Source organism: Rhipicephalus microplus, chromosome 3 (genome assembly GCF_043290135.1).
Source record: "Rhipicephalus microplus isolate Deutch F79 chromosome 3, USDA_Rmic, whole genome shotgun sequence".
Taxonomy (NCBI): Eukaryota; Metazoa; Arthropoda; class Arachnida; order Ixodida; family Ixodidae; genus Rhipicephalus; species Rhipicephalus microplus.
In genome coordinates, this window is record NC_134702.1 from 106237789 (window position 1) to 106257496 (window position 19708).

Below are 19708 nucleotides of genomic sequence, written 5' to 3' on the forward strand. Positions count from 1 at the left end.
GTGGAAGCAACGGGCACTTTGAGTCTTCTCTGGAACTTTCCGCCGATGGTGAATGAATATGTGGTTGAAGTAGAGGAAAAGGCACTATTTTCCACAGCCCATACGGAAGCACAGCTCAGTGCCTTGAGGGGGGAAGGAAGAGACAGAGGGAGAGAAAAGAGTCTAGGAATAGGTAGAAGGAAGTTTGAAGAAATGTGTGACGGCCATGGCAGGTAGAGCGGAATGCGGTCAAAAGCCAGAGGCAAGGTAGTCTAAGTCGAAAGACCTGGGAGTGTGGAGCTGCAGGGATCACCAAAAGGTCCTACAGCTTTGTTGATATCTCTTGAAGGCTGGTCCCTAGCAGGGTGCCGGAAACAGCCGGTTGTCCTGGCTGCTTTGCAAGCTGCGGCGTCATGCCTTCTCTCCCGATCACATTCCACGATTCTCAGTGATCTCCCTGCCTCCACTCTGGAGCACTTCCTCTTCCCGTCTCTCCCCCGTCAGCCAGCACTTCAAAGCATGGCGGAGTTTCTTGAGGAGACGGGAATCGTGACCTACCGAGATCGGGTCCCTTCCCCCCCCCCCCTTCCCTGCTGTCGGTCTGCTGTTCATGTCATTGACCAAACCTCTATCCACTTTCCTCCCAGTTCCCCTTCCCAAGACACTGCGTTGTGCTCCTTTATAAGGTGTATTGTCTTGTTCGAACCGCACATTCATTCATGCCGGTGGCTATTTCGAGGTGGCAAGGAGGGTCACTCGCCGCCGCTTGTTGTCTGACGTGGTGCCGCGCCATCTTTGACGGTTGTTTTTTCGTTGCGCGCGCATGGACTGGTGGCGTGGCTGCTTTCCGTCGTTCGAAGGCACCCTCGTTTTGTGACACTCTGACAGCTTTGCCTCATCCGCTCCATCGTTATAGATATCCGATGCTTCTTCAAGCGTCCATGGATGTCTGACGGAGCGTCACTGAGCCGTCCGGCGGACGATTCTAGTGTGGCGTGTGATAATTTTGCAGCATTTCACCAGCCTTGCGATGCAGACTTTCTTTCATCAACGGACAGTGCCTGAGGTAGCCACCACCATAGAAGAGGTTCCACCATCAGTGAGCTACCACGACACAGTAAGCGTCGATGATGCTTCTCCTTGCTTGTGAATAAATAACAGTGACAACAGCAAGCAAGCAACAAACATTTCTCGATAATATGACCTTGGAGAGTTTTTAGACAAAGCTAACCACACGTGCACGAGGCGTGCAGGGATAATGTGAAATCCCAATGGCACTAAGAAGCAATGGCCGCCTCGCATAACTTTATGGGTGTGATGTCAGGCGAGAAATTACTCGTTCTTCAGCATCTAAACAAAGCTCTGCACGAGCAAGTTGAAAGGAACCACCAGAAACTAATTCCGATCATTTCCACCATTACATTTTGTGCAGCGCATGACTTGCCAGTACGCGGGAAGCAATCTGACGGTGGAGTTTTCAATGATCTTCTTGACTTTCGTGTAGAAGCAGAAGATATTAGGCTTCAAGAACACTTTGCATCTTATGCTGGTAATGCAAAGTACACTTCAGTACGAGTGCAGAACGGGATCATGACAACATGTGGCGACATCCTGAGGGAGAAAATAGTGGCTGAAATTGAGACATCATAGACTTTTCCGTCCTCGCGGACGAAAGTGCAGATATTGTAGGAACAGAGCAGATGTCTATAGGCATTCGCTTCGTTGACAAGAGAGGAACAGATGCCTACGTTCAAAAGCATTTTATGGGATTTGTAGAGTTGAATCAGCTGAACTCAGCTTGCATCGCTGCCGCAATTTCAAACTTTCTAAAGGATGCTGGGCTAAATCTTTGAAACCGCGTACAGAAAGAGCTTCCGAAGGCATTACTTTTTCACTGCACATGCCACGAACTGAATGTCGTGATCAACGATTTCAACGAAGTCTTTGAAATTCGCAACACCATAGGGATCATCATCATCATTATCATCATCATCATCATTATCATCATCATCAGCCTGACTACGTCCACTGCAGGACAAAGGCCTCTCACATTTTCCGCCAGTTAACTGGCGGAAAATCCATACCCACAAACTTCCTAATCTCATCTGCCCACCTAACCTTCTGCCTTCCCTAACCCGCTTGCCTTCTCTGGGAATCCAGTTAGTTACCCTTAATGACCTGCGATTATCCTGTCTACGCGCTACATGCCCAGCCCATGTCCATTTCCTCTTCTTGATTTCAACTATGATATCCTTAACCCCCTTTGTTCACTAAACCACTCTGCTCTCTTCTTGTCTCGTAAGGTTACACCTACCATTTTTCTTTCCATTGCTCGCTGCGTCATCCTCAATTTAAGCTGAACACTCATTGTAAGTCTCCAGGTTTCTGCTCCGCAGCTAAGTACCGGCAAGATACAGCTATTTCATGAGCAGTACCAGTGCACAAACGCACGGGACGAAGAGAAGAGACATAAACAAGCTGATCAATCTACCTGTCATGGTTTGGGAGTGCTTGCCAAATGTGCTCCACCCCATTCTTATTCTTCTAGTTACTTCAATCTCGTGGTTCGGCTCCGTGGTTATTACAAGCCCTAAGTAGACATAGTCTTTTACAACTTAAAGTAAACTATACTTATCTTGAAGCGCTGCTCTCTTTTGAAGTTGTCGTACATTACTTTTGTTTTCTTCAGATTAATTTTAAGACCCACCCTTCTGCTCTCATTGTCTAATTCCGTAGTCATGAGTTGCAATTCGTACCCTGAGTTACTCAGCAGTGCAATAACATCGGCCAAGTGCAGGTTACTAAGGTACTCTCCATTAACTCCTATCCCTAACTGCTCCCATTCTAGGCCTCTGAAAACCACCTGTAAGAACGCGGTAAATAGCATTGGGGAGATTGTGTCCTCCTGCCTTACACCCTTCTTGATTGGTATTCTGTTGCTTTCTTAATGAAGCACTATGGTAGCAGTTGATCCGCTGTAGATTTCTTCCAGGATGTTTATATATGCTTCATCGACGCCCTGATTTCGAGTCTTGGAGAAATACCAACATCATCTTAATACATTAGAAAGGAGATGACAAGAACTTCAAGAGTTACACGCTGATCAGCTTGCTCGCCGTAGTATACAAGCTATTTTCAAAAGAGGTGATTGCTAGCAGAGTTAAGAAAACATTAGAGTTCAATCAACCAAAGGAACAAGCGGGATTTCGAACAGGCTACTCAAAAATTGACCACATTCATACTATCAATCAGGTTATAGAGAAATGCTCGGAATATAGCCAAGCGCTATACATAGCCTTCATAGATTACGAGAAGACGTTTGATTAAGTATAAATATCAGCAGTCACGCAGGTATCATCAAGAAAACCATAAGCTTCCGTGAGAGCGTACTTCGAACATGCTGACGCTGTGTAAAACAAGGTGGTCTTCAAAATACAAGTCAATTAGGATCTTCTGTCGACATTAAGAGACCATAGTTGAAGCAGTCCAGGAGCTCTCATCAATGGAATCAACCTCGAATGCTGCAACTAGGCAACAAGCTCACATACTCTGCTGTGCAACGACAAGCTCACCGTTGATTGTTTGCTTGCACATCGTAGTGAAGTACAGCGCTTGACTGGAACCTGTTACGACCGATCTGCAGAGTGTAACCATAAACTTTCATTCGGTACACGACCACATCACTGAGCTGCAGAATATATTTCCCGACCACCAGACTAACGCCGAAGAGCAGTTCTTTGACATCATGAGAACATATAGTGAGGCAGCCAATCGCTTTAACATTTTGATATCTGTACCAAGGCAAGCCTCTCGTCAGACCCACCGAGACAACAACGTTATACAGTAGGCGGATACATATTAACGCATGGCAATACATGTCTTACTTGGACTCTCTCACTGCTTCCTTGGCTCGCCGCTTTTCTGACACTAATGATAACAGTATTTGAGCCTTTTTGAGTTTGCTGTCCTTGCTTATGAACTCCAAGAATTTTATAGCATCGAAAACTTCAAGGAAGAGAGCATATCGTGGTACGAGATGTGGCACAACAAAACTAAGGGCACCTAAAAATTGACTTATCTGAACTTTTACTTCAGGCCAAGACATTCTTCCCCGCTGTCGCAAAAGCCATTGAGGTAGATCTGGCATTTTAAGTTACCACCTGCACCATCGAACGCTCCTTTAGTGCAATGAGGAGAGTCAAAGCATGGCGACGCTCAACAATGACAAATGACAGGTTGGCCGGCCTTTGTATGGTGAGGGTGCACCGAGAGCAAGTTATGAAACACAAGAATGAATTTATCACGCGTTTTATCCCGCAATTTGCCCAGAAAAACCCCAGACGGTTGCAGCTACTATTCAAAGAAAACTGACGTACTGGACTACAGTTCTATATTGGTGAACTTGTTGTGCTGTGCGCTGGTGGTGATCAGTTCACGCGAGTTTAAATCCCGCATGCAGTGAGACTGGTCATGCACTTCTCTTCACCGAGAGGCGCTAAAAAAGCACTTGTTGTTGGGAAAGTTGGCGGCTGAGTTTGGTAAATGTGTTAACTTTGGCTCAAAGCTAAAACACGTAAAAAAGCGTATTCGGAGCAGCGTGAACGGTGCATACTAGACGGTGGCGATAGTCTCCAGAGATGTGCGCCCAAAACAGCAACTGGACGCCAGGTGCACGCTTTGAATCATGTAATGTATTTTTCAGACACAATGACTTATGCATAATGCAATTGCACAGAGAAGATGGTTTTGTGACAGTGTCTCGATGTGCCTTTAATGAAAAAGCCTTGCAGACTGGTGATCAGAATTTTGAGTGTGTGAAAGTGAGCTTGACAAAGTTCGAGAAGAACGTAAGCAAACTGAGTGAAGTGGGGGGTAAACGTTTGTCTAAGCAGATTTCTAAGTCCAAAGCAGATAGCTTGCGAGCATTTTAGCGCTAAAACCCACAAGGTTGACATACCGTTCCGAACAATTATCGGTGAGCGGGGAACATATGATGTTGAATTTCGTCGTTGCAAAGACAATACAGGATGATCGTTTTTATGCTGTTCCACTTCGAATTTCTTTCCGCAGTTAAGCAGTGCCTTGAAGAAAGTGTGAGCCTAATTTTGTAGCTAGGGTAGAAATTTTGGTCTCTATTTTGATGACTGTGTTAAAAATTTCATCTCAACAGCACCTTATTCTCTTTTAACGGTGACATTTATGTACAAAAGAAAGGCATTTATATCGGGTCCAGTGTAGCACCGATTTCAGTATATCTTTTTATCTTGTATTGACCAGCACTGCGATGTGTTTTTTCTCCATTTCATCAATTTTCTGTTTTAAGTATATGTTGACGATATTTTGATAGTTTAATATGTGATATGTCTGCTTCAGACCGACGATTGCTTGCAGTTTTTAGATGTTTGCCTGGCCTTTAAAAAGGATCATGTTTCTTGCACTTACTTGCCTCGCCACATAAAGGCGCTAGTGTCTTAAGATTATTAAATGGACATCGCTCTGTATTGCCTTCAATCTGCGTTGCACAGGTCGTGTTCCCACATGATGAACTAGATTTTGCACTAAGATTTGCAAACTCGAAAAGGCTGGCTTCCTTCGGATGGATTTGGTTGAGTCTTTGCAGCGGAAAGTGAAAATGAGTACTCTGAAAGAGCACATGAGAGCACGGGAGCGTGCAAAACAAGTGCTACCATACGTGCACAAAGTGAGCCATAACCCGAAGAAGGTGGCCACTATGCGTGTAAATCCTGTTGTGTTTTCCGCTCCAAATTAAATGGCACAGCTGCGTCAGCGAAGCTCTAGTACTATACGGTGCCAAAAGATGCACGCGAAACTCTTCAGGCGGGAGGCCGAAGGTGTTGTCTACCAAATTCCTGTGGCAATGGCAAGTCCAGTACGTACGACAAACGGGACAGAATTACCGCCTAAGGGAGCATGCTAATCGATTGGTAAAAGTGATGGTGCACATCTTCCGTTTCGAGCAAGCTAAGAATGTTGGCAAGAGCAGAGACCAAACGGGCGAGATAACTCTTAGAAGCGTTTTAGATTTTAAGGTGTGGGTCCGCCTGTGTCAGTGGCACATCATCTGTATCGTATCGATCTGAGGCCGCAGGTCGCGGGTTCGAATCCCGGCTGCGGCGGCTGCATTTTCGATGGAGGCGGAAATGTTGCAGGCCCGTGTACTCAGATTTGGGTGCACGTTAAAGAACCCCAGGTGGTCGAAATTTCCGGAGTCCTCCACTACGGCGTCTCTCATAATCATAAGGTGGTTTTGGGACGTTAAACCCCACATATCAATCAATCGATCTGAGAGATCTTCCTTTAATCGACAGCTTACATATTGACATGCTTACGTCAAAGTTTCACGCCACGGTACATGCGTACAAGTTTTCTTGATTCCTAATTTCAGACTGCAATAAACAGTGCGTAGTTTGGTGCCCCTATGACTCTTTTTTCTGTCTTTTTACATGTCATCTTCCGTCTAGCTTTGCGCCAAAATTAACAAGTTGAGAGTGGTGCTATGTTTTCGCATTTTGCTTATTACTTTTAGGTATTTGTTCATGAACAAAACTCAATGTATTTTCTAATCAAATGATTTGTTGTTCCAATCTTTTTTTTTTGCATGTGCCTAACTCAGACGATAAATAGTGCCTTTTTAGAGCTAACCTAACATACCCCCCCCCCCCCCATGAAAGTACTTCTATGGACGCCCTTCTTCTTTACATTGCTTCATTTCAGGCTTAGGAAAAGTTAAAGGGGAAAGTCCACTAAAAATATTTCTGGCTCACACTTTGTGGGGCGCGTCGGCGCCACTCAATGGTTTTGCTGGAGCGGCTCAGGTTGGCAAATTCATGGACCTTCAAGTGCAGCTTATCCGAGACTACAACTTTCACCCTTTCGGACGCCTCATGAGATTGGGTGACAACTGGGTCGTAAGTACAGAAGCAGCATATTTATTTCGTTATCAGTTTTCATTATATAAGATGTGACTGCATGATTCGTCATGAGTTTTACAGGAGTACTGACATAAAATTTTTAACCTTGAGATCTGTCCTTATTTCGATTGCTTGGTATGCATAAGTATTTTTTTTTCAAAGTTTGGAGTGCCTTCGTTTACTATAAGTTAATATATTCCGAGGGCAAATAGCGCACGAAAGCACAATAAGGCCTTCGAGCACCCTGCAACATCGATACCAGTCTACCATGTGGAGCATATTATACTGAGTGACGATCTGCTAATAGTGATGACGCCGACAATTCTAGAGTTCTTAACGTAGAGCTGACGCCTGGGAATTATCTTACTCTTCGTGTCACATCGTCGCGAAACGCTTTGAATGCTTTTATGCCATTACATTTAGGAAACCATCAATAAAAGACCGGTGAAAGTAAAGGGCATGGTTTCATGTATCCTCGTAAGTCAGTATTTTGGGAAACCACTGTGAGCTGTAGTTCTGTTGTTAAAAGCGTAGCAAGTGTATTGTTTTAATACACTACGGTGCACTTCAACGCGACAACACGCTACCGAAGAGGAGTAGCGCACATTATTGTGGCTAGCAAGTAACACGCCCGGCCTGCGGCGCGTATGCATTTCAATGGTCATCGCTTATCACCTGTGTTCCTCAGGTGCGGCGACAATGAAAGGCTGGTGCATATTTTCGGGGTTTGTTTTCAAGGTTTGTTATCGGCCCATTACACGTCGCAAACCTCGCCAATAGACTAAGAACTACCTAGATAATTGTAGAACCTTTCGATGCGATTACGCGCGCAACGTGAACAATAGATTTTTTTGGAACATACGTGACCACTTGCAATAGCGCTGGAACATTCGACGGCACATGCATAAATGCCGACGAGCGCCACCACTTGTCAGTTATACAGCAGCCGACGCTCAGCTCGCCACTATCGATGCCAGTGTGTATTGCAGTACTCTGACTTTCCGTTAACCGGCCACAAGTTCGGCCAAATAAGCAGTTTCATCTTGGACCTACAGTCCGCTTTCTTCGTTGACGTAACAACCACGTGGCATCTCATGGAGGTACTGCTCCTTTTATGCACCGTACACCCCTATCAAGCCGCGAAACCAGTGCCAGTGAAGACATCGACTACAACCCCGAGCAGCGAACAAGCCCCAGGCAATAAGTTCTACCGCCATAGTTTGGGCCTCTACCTGAGAACAACCGGCAGACCGTTAGCCTGATCTCAGCCGCAGCGACGATGACAGACCCTGTGCCGTCTGCAGCGATCCTGCCCTGACAAACCAAGGAGCCACCAGTCTTCCACTGTTCAGCCGTTAAAGACGCGGAATAGCTAGCTGAAAACATACGACTGAGTTGCCATTTTCAGTATCTGTACCAGTGAAGACAAGCATCGTCATGTATACTTCGACCTGCAAGACGCTGCTCGTTTTTCGTTTGATAACTTCGAGCAAGCCCTGATAGCATGAGGCATATTCTGCCCCAGGCTCTTCACTACATTAATGAACGTCATCAGCGAAGACAGGCCGAAGCGCTGCTTGATAACCGTTCGGAGCTTCAAAATGGAAACTTGACGCTGCTTGCGGAAGAGACTACAAAACTTCCACCACGCCAACCCCGAGGTGCCTGAAGACAAGAAAGTTGCTTCCTCCTGCGAGGAGCAATGCAGGAGCTGCTCGTGGGTCGGATGCGAAACCCACCGTGCTTTGTCCAGGCATTCACCTCCGAAGTGAGGATTATTGAAAAGACGCTGGAGATGCGCACCCGACCCTTCAATCGCCGCTCAATGCCAACTTACACAGAAGTTCAACCACTCTGCTCCGACCACTTGCGTGAGACCATCCAAGCGATCGTGCTGGAGCAGCTGCGCAAGATTAAACCTTCGGTGCAGCCTCAAGTGAAGTCTATCGTTGACCATTGTTCACCAAGAAGTTCGGCAAAGGCTTCGACTTTTTCAAGCACTGCTATCTCTGCCAGAAGCCAGGGGGGACGCCGCTGTAATGCACCGCAATGCTCCCCTACGCCACCGCATGTACGCTGCCAGACACCGCCTCCGCCACAATCATCGACGCCCTATCACCCTCCAGTTGGCCAGCGCTACGTGCCACAAGAATCCGACTTTTGGCATGCCCCTGGCAACCGCCCGCTCTACTATCACTACGGCAAAGCCGGCCACACCTACCACTGCTGCCAGTACCGCCAGATGGGACTGCGTGGTTTCGCCATCGACGCGCCGCTTCCACAGCGGTGTGAGAGACCACGTGGCGTTGCCGACTGCCTCGCAGCAGCGCAGTGGGCACCCTGAGGATCGTCGCGTTCACCATCACCCGGCCGCTACATGTCGCCTCATCACCAGCTGTACACCGGGCTCACCCATGGCTGGTCGCCTAGCCCGTACTCGGAAAACTAAGGGCAGCAACTGATATAGGTGCGGTTGCTGTATGTACGACGAACTACCTAGATCCAGCGGCGCTGACGATGACGCCACGATGAAACATCAAGAGCCCATTGCAACGTCAACGTAATCCTGGCGTCCAAACGTAGTGGCCAGGAATATCTGTACAGCGGGAGCTCACCTAACTACGCCCAGAGTTATTCAATCATATGAGTCGCGAAACTTCCTATGTGTTCTATGTATTGAAATCAGGACGCGTCATTGCCCCCCTCCCTTCCTGTAGGAGTAAACATATTGTCGCGGCCCTTGTTAATACGCACGCCCACTATTAAATGCAATATTGTGTTTTGAGTTGCCGCCCCCAGGTGTTGCAAACGTCAGCTCACTTTCGAAGAATGGAGCCAGCCACATGTCCGAATTCTAGAACACAGTTCTGCAACTCGTATAATGGAATAACTCTGATTACACTGGCAAAACTCTGCACAGCCAGAGTCCCCATTAACAGCCACATTTATCTCGCAAGCTTCATCGTACTACAGCATTGCTCGAGAGATGCTATTCTGGGTGTGGGCTTCTATGGGTGCTTCGATATGCGTGCGCCTCCACTTCCAGGGTCCGTCACTCGTCTTACACCTTTTCAAAGACGACGCGCTCCCTGGCGGCCATATTGGTTTGAAAGTGTCGGGCGGGCTGCGTAGCCTAGCGCAGAAACGGTGCTGTAAACACGTTGTTCTTGTTATATTCTTTGGCCGCTATGACAGGCTGCTGTGCGCCATTGTGCACTTGTTCACACGCGAAAAGCCATCGAATATTTCGCTTCTCTCGTAGCAGTGAGCTAAAAAGAAAAATGAGCCCAGGTTAAATTCGACCGCTGGCATCCGATCGACAGCACCAAGATATGCGAGGTTAGTTGCTCACTAGGCCAGCATTTGGCCGTGTATTGCTTAATCGTTGGCAGTGAGCATGCTGTTGAAGAAATACTTGCTTGTCTCACTATAGCTGCATTGCATAATCACCGCATGAAGCTGCATTTAAAAGATGCTGTTAAGCTTCGCGATGCGCCATGCGGACTGAATAGATGCTTAGGCTACCTTGCCTATACGCTAACCTAAGCTTGGTCAAGACAAGTTAATCACATCTCATGCTAAACAAACAGCCAAAACAATCAATGTTAATCGATACAAATCAACATTGATTTTGATCGGTACCAATCAAGCTGCATGAATAAACCAGGCTATGCTTATAAAAAGGATTTAAGGCAGTATATTGCAGCGTAATTTAGTTTGTACAAGCCACCTTTACGGTAGTCGATACCGATCTATACTAATAAAAACCTATCAAGTATGATTTAAAAAATTATGGAAGATTACATCAGATCATGCTAACCTAGAGATGACATACTCGTGAGCTATATTAGACCCGACTAGGTTGTTTTTGATAAACACGACCAAATAAATGAAGGTTAAACAAATCCTGAACAGGTAAATGTTGAGTGAATTTAGAATGACTTGCTGTTTCAGTGATTGCTTATGGTCACATTACCCGATCTGGTTCAATTCGATTAAACTGGATTTAGGCCGTCTGAATCTTCAAAACTAATTTTGGGTAAGTTGCCTAGCCAGTTGGATAACAGAGTACGGGGCCATAATAAGTCATTGTGGATTAAGGTGTGTTATGCTCATCCGCATAATGCTAATCAAGAGCAAATAAATTTCGACTGAGTTGAGATTGTCTAGCCTGTTAGTTTCTAGGATAGTTAATATCACGTTAAGCCCATCCCGATTAAGGTAGATTAAGCTGCTCGGAATCAAGCTAACCTTGAGCAAGTGAATTATCAGTAGGTGGACATTGCCTAGAAATTCGGATCGAGTATGGCCACTGTTAATTATTGTGAACGATGAAGATAGTCACTATCATCATAGGGGGATTAGAGCAGTGTTCGGAATAAAGAAGAGGTTGATTGGGTGGGCTTCGCCATGGGCACAGTGGCTTGTCCTTGCCTCAACATTTTGGTGCCGTGAAACCCGGGAGGAAGGACCTTCGTAGGTCACACGGAGCGGACTTCACGAATTTTGACTGCCGTCGTAGCTTCGAGGACTTTTGTGAAGCCGCTGTGGCCAAAGCTGATGTGTGACGCCTAACCACCACTGTGGCCTGGGAGCCCGACTCTAGTTGCCACTAAGACTACTAGTAGAACCCATGGACTGACGTCAGTGCAGGCATCGTCTGGAGGTTCGCGAGACGGGAGCCCTCACGTCTACTTCGGCTCCGTCCCGACTCGCCCTTCACGACGACGGCCCGGTGTTCACAAGGGAAAACAGTCCATAGGTCAACGACGTGCATCTTGACAGTGCAGCCCCGTGAGTGCAGGCGCCGTCTGGAGGTTCGTGAGACGGGAGCCCTCCCGTTTACTTCGGCTCCATCTTGATTCACCCTTCACGACGACGGCCCGATAATCGCAAGGCAAGACAGTCCGTGGAGGTTGACTACGTACATATTGAAGGTGTATCCACGTGAGTGCAGGCATCGTCTGGAGGGTCACGAGGCGGGAGCCCTCACGTCTACTTCGGCTCCGTCCTGACTCGCCCTTCACAACGACGGCTCAATATTCGCAAGATCATGAAGAACGACAGCCCGACAACTTACGGATATTCGTTGTGCGAACCGTCGCGATAGATGCCGAGTTGACTCCGACTTCGCCTCGTGACACGGCCAGCCAGTGACTTCTCACGTTTCCGACACTGGACCGGATCATGGGGGCCCTCTACGAAAGGCGGAATCAAACACGCAAGGCCGTCACGCAGGTGATCGCAGATATCGGACAGCTTTGGCATATGAACCACCCATCAATATGTGAGTTAAATAAGTTTCACTGAATTTCGACTGAACAATATCTTCTCAGAGGAATTGATGAGGAGATTGCGAATACAGTTAACATCGATCATTTGGAAGCGGAAATGGAAGAAGCCAAAGTTTATGAACGCCATATTATTCTAGTGAGGGTGAGAGTGGAGTATGAGATTGAAGATGCACAAAAGGCTCGGCGAAGTCACGCGGAAGCGATAAAACAACGGATGAGAGCAGAAGAAGAAAGGAAAATATCCTCTTCGTCTCCGTCACCGCCATCTAGTCATTACGTGCCGAATAGCAATCTTGTCGCACAGAAGCTAGATTAGTCGGCCTCAGGCCAAAGGGGGAATATAACAGCAGCATACAAACCAGGGTTTCCATGACAGTAAAAGCAAACCGAGAACCCAACACCAAAAAACAACCTCCAAGTCTGAAGACACCTTCCACTACTTTAGAATTCACGCCAATGGACTGTACCCACGAAGGAAATGACAGACTATCTAAAACAACTAAGCTGATCTGGATGGAAGACATTTCTTTCATAGGAAATTAGGAAGCATTTGAAGATCACAAAGGTAAACCACCAGGTCTCAAAGGTTAATGCACGCCGAATACGACAACTAAAGACCAAATAATTTCACCACCAATATGCTTAGAAGCGCCTGGCTGAAGCAAGACAAGACCACTTCTTAAAGCAAGTGGAAACGAAAAGAATACCGCGAGGACACAGGTGCAAGTCCCTTGTACTGCCTTTAGGTCCTCTTGTAGGAAGCTACAAACGTCAAGGTTGAGGGTAATACGGAGGACCCATCTTATTTCAGCAAAGAATGCCGAAATAGCATCACAGGCACGAATAAGGCAGAGCAGACCAAAACAGAAAGAGGTGGCTGGTGCTTCTGAGGTAAACAAAAGCAAGACGAGAAAATCAAGAAAACTGTCCAAAGCGAGCTACAGTAAAATATCATGGAAGAGACTGCATCATCGTTGTTCATGTGAACTTAAAGTGTTCATCGAAAGTCCACCATGGGGAACGTGTTCAAAAGCACGCATTTGGAACAAGCATCAGAAACACCGCTAGAAAAGCCGGTACAAGCGAAAATTTGGATTGTCCCATATGGACTGACTTGGAACTCAATCGAGTTCCAAAAACCTGGGTGTGCGTTTAGTGTTCTTCGTCGTCATGCGTCATGATGGGGGCGTGGAGGATGTTAAATATTGTGTGAATGACTAAGATAGTCACTATCATCATTGGGGGATTAGAGCATTGTTCGGAATAAAGAAGAGGTCGATCAGGTGGGCTTCGCCATGGGCATGGCGACTCGTCTTTTCCTCAACAGCCACAATAAGACAATATAGACTAAGCCGGAATAACCTAGCCTCGAATAAGCTAATCATGACTAATGTAATTCTGAATCGGCCATTTTCAGTAAATTCAGTTTGTCTAGTCAGTTGGATGATGGAGTATGGCCACCTAACAGACAGCCTGCATTAAGCCGGAATGCGCTAATCTGCATTAGACTAATCACAAGCAAGTAAATATGGAGCGAGATTGCCTTGCCTGTTGAGTCCATGTTAAGCAACCCCGGAATAATGTAGATTAAGTTTATCCTAACTGAGCTCGTTTTAAAGAAATATATTTTAGCAAGTTGAAATTGTCTAGCCAGATGGATAACTGAGTATGGTCATAATAAGCTATGTGACTTAAGCTGGATCAAGGTTATTTTTATTAGGCGAATTAGGAGCAAGTGAATTTTGAGTGAGTGGAGGATAGCTGTTAGATGCCGAAGCATGGTCCCGTTAAGCTCATCTCGATTAAGCCACAATACACTAAGTTAAACTAATCCAATTAGTGTGAAATTACTAGCCATTTATATTAGTGGTACTCGCTTACTGTGCCATGTCACTATTGGTAGTCAACAAGATAAATCTGTTAGTGAAGCCCCATCACATTGCCATGTATGCTATGGCACATATCGGTCCTAACATGGAAGTTACTTCATGCATGTCATGGTGCACATGACATGCTTCACAACTTTTATGTTAGTACCAGTCACTCATGAAGTTTAGGCCCTCTCATCATGTTATGTCAATTTTGGTAGACACCAGATTAGTAAAGTGGCCGTAAGAGTTTCATTACCAGGTGCTGTATGTCATGGCCTACATTGCACACGTGTCAAGCTTTCTGTGTTAGGATCAGCTATTTATGTTATTCATTACCTCTTATCATGCAATTTATATTATGGTGCTCAACAAGTTAATAAGACAGCCATTAAAAGTCCATTACCGGGCCATATATGTCATGCTGTGCATGACATGCATGACATTTGTTTGGTGTTATTACCAGTCATTTTTTTCAACTTACACTGTTATCATTTCCTGTCAATTTTGCTATACATAAAGTTATACTGTTTAGAACATTGACTGTATCATTTGAGTCATGTCGCACGTGATATGCATGAAACAATTTTCGTGTTATGGCCCGTCATACATGTTGTCCATATTCTCTTATTATGCCGTGTGAGTTTTAATACACATCAAGTTGATGAAAAGGCTGTAAGAGCTCCATGACCAGCTTTTCTATGAGCAGTCATTTGTTTTCCACATGCCCTTGTCATGTCATGTCAATTTTGGTACTCGACAAGTTAATACAAGGGTGTTGAGACGCGAGCACCTGCGCAGCCAGTGAGATAGACCAATAGGTATGCTCTAATTGCCTTTATTTCGTCATCAAATCAAGTGCCTGATCTATTCGTTACCAACTGTATATGTGCAAGCCCAACCACAAGAAGGGCTAAAGTAAGCCAAATTACCGCCCATTTCGCTAAAAGTGATCACTTTCTGCATACCAGGCAACGCGATTCTTTCACTGCGAGACAACACAAAGCCTGTCCAGAAGTTCCAGCACCTGGAACTGCGTGACTGATTTAACTGCGCGGCTAGGACTGTTGATTCTATCACGAGCGCTGGTAGACCACCAGTTCAGGAAGAAGCCCAAGCGAGCAACACAGAAAAACGGGGAAATCTCATAGTCAGCAGGGGCTTCATGGCAATAAAAGCCTCTTTTAACTATAATTATACGGGATCGACTCCTTCCACGGCTGTTTCCCGCCACACAGCTCCGTCACTCTACGATGGAGGCGGAAATGTTGTAGGCCCGTGTGCTCAGATTAGGGTGCACGTCAAAGAACCCCAGGTGGTAAAAATTTCTAAAGCTCTCCTCTACGGCCTCTCTCATTATCATAAGGTGGTTTTGGAAAGCTAAACCTTATATAACAATCAGTTATCAATCTGTCCCTCTTGCAGTCTGTCACAAAGGGGGGGGGGGGGCAGAGCACCGCATCACTTCCATTGACGAATTATGGTAAAGAGCTCCTTGCGGTGTTCTTGCCAGTCACCTATTATCATCCACGAAGTAAATGATGACTGGGCGAAGGTGCGGAGATACATCGGTAAACCATGTATCCCACTCACACCCGTTCCAGAGTTTCGAGGAGCCTGTCCCAGTGTACTTCCGCGGCAGAGAGCGTGAGAAACGTGCCATGTTTTTCCACCTGGCGAATCATGGCACAGAGTTATTTGCAGCGTTTTTGAAAGTGTTGCATGAAGGCGGGGTTTTGGTTGAGCATTTAGTCTATCAACTCATGCCCGCCACTCCCGACTCTCTGCTGCATTACCGAGCTGGTGATAGGAGCAAGTGCCGCAGCGCCATCTAGTGAGCATTCCGAGCACTACGATGGCTACGACAGACAATGGTGGACAATATCGCACCCTAAGGAACTTCGCCCCCAATAAGTACGAGCAATAACACTACAACAAGAAAAAGACAGCCCTCAGCTTCGTGCATCAAACGGCTTGAGGCGCACGACTAAGACCACTTCAGGTTGTGCACAACACCATTGAAAATTTTAATGCCGTCGCGAACAACCGTGTAGTCTAGTGGGTAGAGATGTCGAACTACCCTATACGTTTCTAAGTACCATCACAGAAGTTTTTCACTTAGTCCAGCCAGAGTATCGGCTTCCACACCGAAACGCGGTCGCCAGCCTGGTATTTCACGAAGCTTGTCGAAGATTTTAACGCGGGTGGTCCGTCGTCTGCTGATTCTTTAAGCGCAGGCATGCAGTTGACGAGCTTTTTCAGCGTGTTGAAAGTAGATGGTAACGCCGAGGTTTTTTTCGTCAGCGACGTGTGGCAGCATGGTGTCGAGCGTCGTTTCCGGGTTCCTTCTGTAGACACTTATATGGTAACATCCGCGTCGTCTCCTGCGCTGCCGTGTTTCATAAAAAGGTGGTGTACTGAAGCGTGGCGTCCCACGTTTTGTTTTCGACGTCGACTTACGTAGCCGGCATGTCAGCGATAGTCTTATGAGCTCATTGGTCTGGGGGTGGTATGCTGTTGGTTGGGGGTGGCTTGTCTGGCTGTCTGCCAAGATCGCCTGAATAAGGTCAGCAGTAAATTATGCGTACCTCTGTCGGTGATGAGGACCTCTGAGTCTCTGAGTCCCCATGACGCTGTACAATGTTTTCAACGAAGAATTTTGCTACCTCAGCGGCACTGCTTTTGGGCAACGTCCTTGTCTCTGTGTAGCGGGTGAGGCGTTCAGTAGCTACAACAATACAATTGTTTCTGGAAGTAGACGCCGGCTGTAGGCCCACGCCGATTCTGGGATGGCCGGCGATGTTGCTCGATGGGCTGCGGAAAGCCAGTTGGTCTAGTTGGCAGAGTGTTCAGTCGCCTACAGTCTCGGTAGATTTTCACGTAGTGGTTACCTCAGAAGTGAGGCGGAGCCAGTAGTACTTTTCTTGTATCCTTGCTAACGTACTGAAAAATCTAAGTTGTCAAGTCGTTGATGTAGTTTGCTCGATGTGGTGGGAAGTTTTTTTTGACGAGATGCCGTTCCGCAAGAAAGACAACGCCGGTTCTCGCTTGAATGTCTTTAGGGCAACTGTAGCTGTGCCCTCGAGGTTTTCCGCAAAATGCTTCATTTCATAGTCCGCTTGTTGTTTTTCGGTGAAGTCACCGACGCTTAAAGCGGTAGGCACATGGTGCAAATTAGGATGCGATTTGCCGTACGACTGCTCGTGTCAACAGCCGCATCTGGCAAATGCCCAACAGGTTACAACAGCATGCGGCGATGATTCGAATGACACGCGGGCATTCAACTTGTTGAATACAGCCGTGCGGTGACCACACCGGTCTGTCGGCCGCAACCAATGGTAGCGCGGTAGTGCGTCAAGGGGTGCGAGTGGTGGCCGCCCGTCGCAGGCTTGTTCCTCGCCACTGCAATCGCCCCGATCGCCCTGGTATTTGTGAATGTCGCCATTCCTGGGTTCCTGGCGGCAAAAAAATCATTCAAGAAACTTAGGGGGTCCCTTTGTAGAGAACGCCACGTACGCTCTTGGTGCGAACGGACAAAGTAGACGCGGCCCAACCAACACACATTTATTTAACTACTTTTAGATCGACGATAACGTCAGCCGAATTATTATATATATTGTGATGCACACGCTCAACAACCTTACGCAATATTACACAAGAATCACCAATGTAACAAACACAAGGCGGCGTCGCCAACGCCTGACTCACCACGACGGCCCACAGCAGACAACCCGCGGTGCCGTCCGCTGCGGATCGCCGCAAGAGCCGACCGCTCACACCAACCGCCAAAGAAAACCACTCATTTCGCGTGCGCCGCCACCTAGCTTGCCGCCAGGCGTCACCGCTGGTGCTAGCGTTCTAACCCTGATGGTAGTTAACGCTTGCGAGCACCACGCCACCTACCACTTGGTAGTTGTTACCCCTGAATGTGGCTTATGCGCGAGACAGGTGCGCCATGTGGTGCAAACAACTTCACAAGAGTGTATAACCTCTCCATTCCCAAACCTTTATTCAAACCATATCCCGGAAAAATCCACTGAGTTCTAACAACAGATGACAACACACGTCCCTAAAGAACGTCCTTGCACCACGACACCACCGCTGGTCGACACTGCGGCACTGTCCAGCTCAATGACTTCACCTCATTACCAGCCCCGCCACAGCAACGTTGCCATCGGCGTGAGGAACCATCACTCACGCCGACACCTCTTCTGGTTGCGACCAGCACTCTCGGCGGCACCGGACTGCAGGCACTTGCGCAGGCCCCAAGCATATCCATCGCCTGCTCTCATGACCGCATTCCTGGCCAATGGTAAAGACGGATGTTCAGAAGACAGCCAGCCGTAGATTACATGACTCCCACTGCGTAAATTCCAAACACTCGAAAGAACAATGCAGTAGGCACGGCATTGCACCAGACAAGATGCCTTCATGCTGCTTGCTGTTTCAGGCCGCTATAACCTGTATTATCTGGCCATGGTTGACCGATATATACCATCCTCCGCAAACGCGCTTGCCGCTGGCTACGCTGAATCTGACTCGGCATGCGCCGGTTCTGGTTGGGACCTGTCTGTCTAACTGGCAACCCGGATATATGACAGCTGCGTTCGAGGCGGCCGCCGCGCAGTATAAAAAGCACCCAACAAGCCTACACTTTAGGCAAGACATCGCACCAGACAAGATGCCTTCATGCTGCTGGCTGTTTCAGGCCGCTATCACCTGTATTATCTAGCCATGGCTAACCGATCTAGACTACCCTCCGTGAACGCGCTTGCCGATGACCACGCTGAATCCGACACAGCATGCGCTGGTTCTGGATGGGATCTGCCCGTCCACCTGGCAACCCGGATATGACAGCTGTGTTCGAGGAGGCTGGCGCGCAGTATAAAAAGCACCCAACAAGCCTACACTTCGGTCACGACATCGCATCAGACAAGATGCCTTCATGCTGCTTGCTGCTTCAGGTTAGTTACCTAAACCACGCGGCTTGTGTTAAGACATGGAACTGCTGTCTTCTGGTGGTGTCTGTTGTATATTTGTCTATTTGGTTTTGGTTTCGCGATCACTGCTGCAGGTGGCGCCAGTGTTGTTTATGTATATAAGCATGCGCAAGTTGGAATAAAGGGGCTTTTGTTCCGATGGGCACTCAAGTTGTCTAGTCATTCATTAATCTGCGGCACACGCCGCCACTACATTGACGACGGACAAGGGTGCTCGTGTAGAAGGGGGTGTGATTTTCGTCATTTTCACCGACTGTTTCCCACGCCATGAGTGTTTCCGGACTGGCACCACCACCCCCGTTCCTGCCCACGCCTGGCCACCCTGCTGTTGCCTGGCCGCAATGAATCCGCATCTTCGATAATTTTCTGCTCGCATCTGGTGTTTCAGGCTATGCGCCGGACCGTCGCAAGGCTCTCCTAATCCACAGCCTCGGCTTAGAAGGCCAGCGCATATTTCACACACTACCGCTTCAATCTTCGGCCAACGCAAAGTCTGGTGAGCGAACTACTGATACGGATTCGGGAGCTGTCAAGGACACTTCTCAGACACAGCATGAAGCGTCGTCGTACGATACCGCTGTCGCAGCGCTGCATGCGCACTTCACAACAACAACCAATGTTGTGGTCGAACGGCA

At 47.4% G+C, this 19708-nt stretch overlaps 2 protein-coding genes across 3 annotated transcripts in view; one reads left to right on the forward strand and one right to left on the reverse strand.

The window, feature by feature from the left end:
- Positions 1 to 19708, reverse strand: part of LOC119182473 (E3 ubiquitin-protein ligase MARCHF3-like) — a 145818-nt gene that overhangs the window by 66381 nt on the left and 59729 nt on the right. The window lies entirely within an intron of this gene.
- The window catches only part of LOC119159977 (uncharacterized), a 155656-nt gene that overhangs the window by 36290 nt on the left and 99658 nt on the right, over positions 1 to 19708 (forward strand). For both annotated transcript variants that reach the window (XM_075890099.1, XM_075890100.1), the window contains exon 7: positions 6715 to 6908. In XM_075890099.1, the coding sequence (XP_075746214.1) occupies positions 6715 to 6908 (194 nt within the window). The remainder of the gene's footprint in view (positions 1 to 6714; positions 6909 to 19708) is intronic.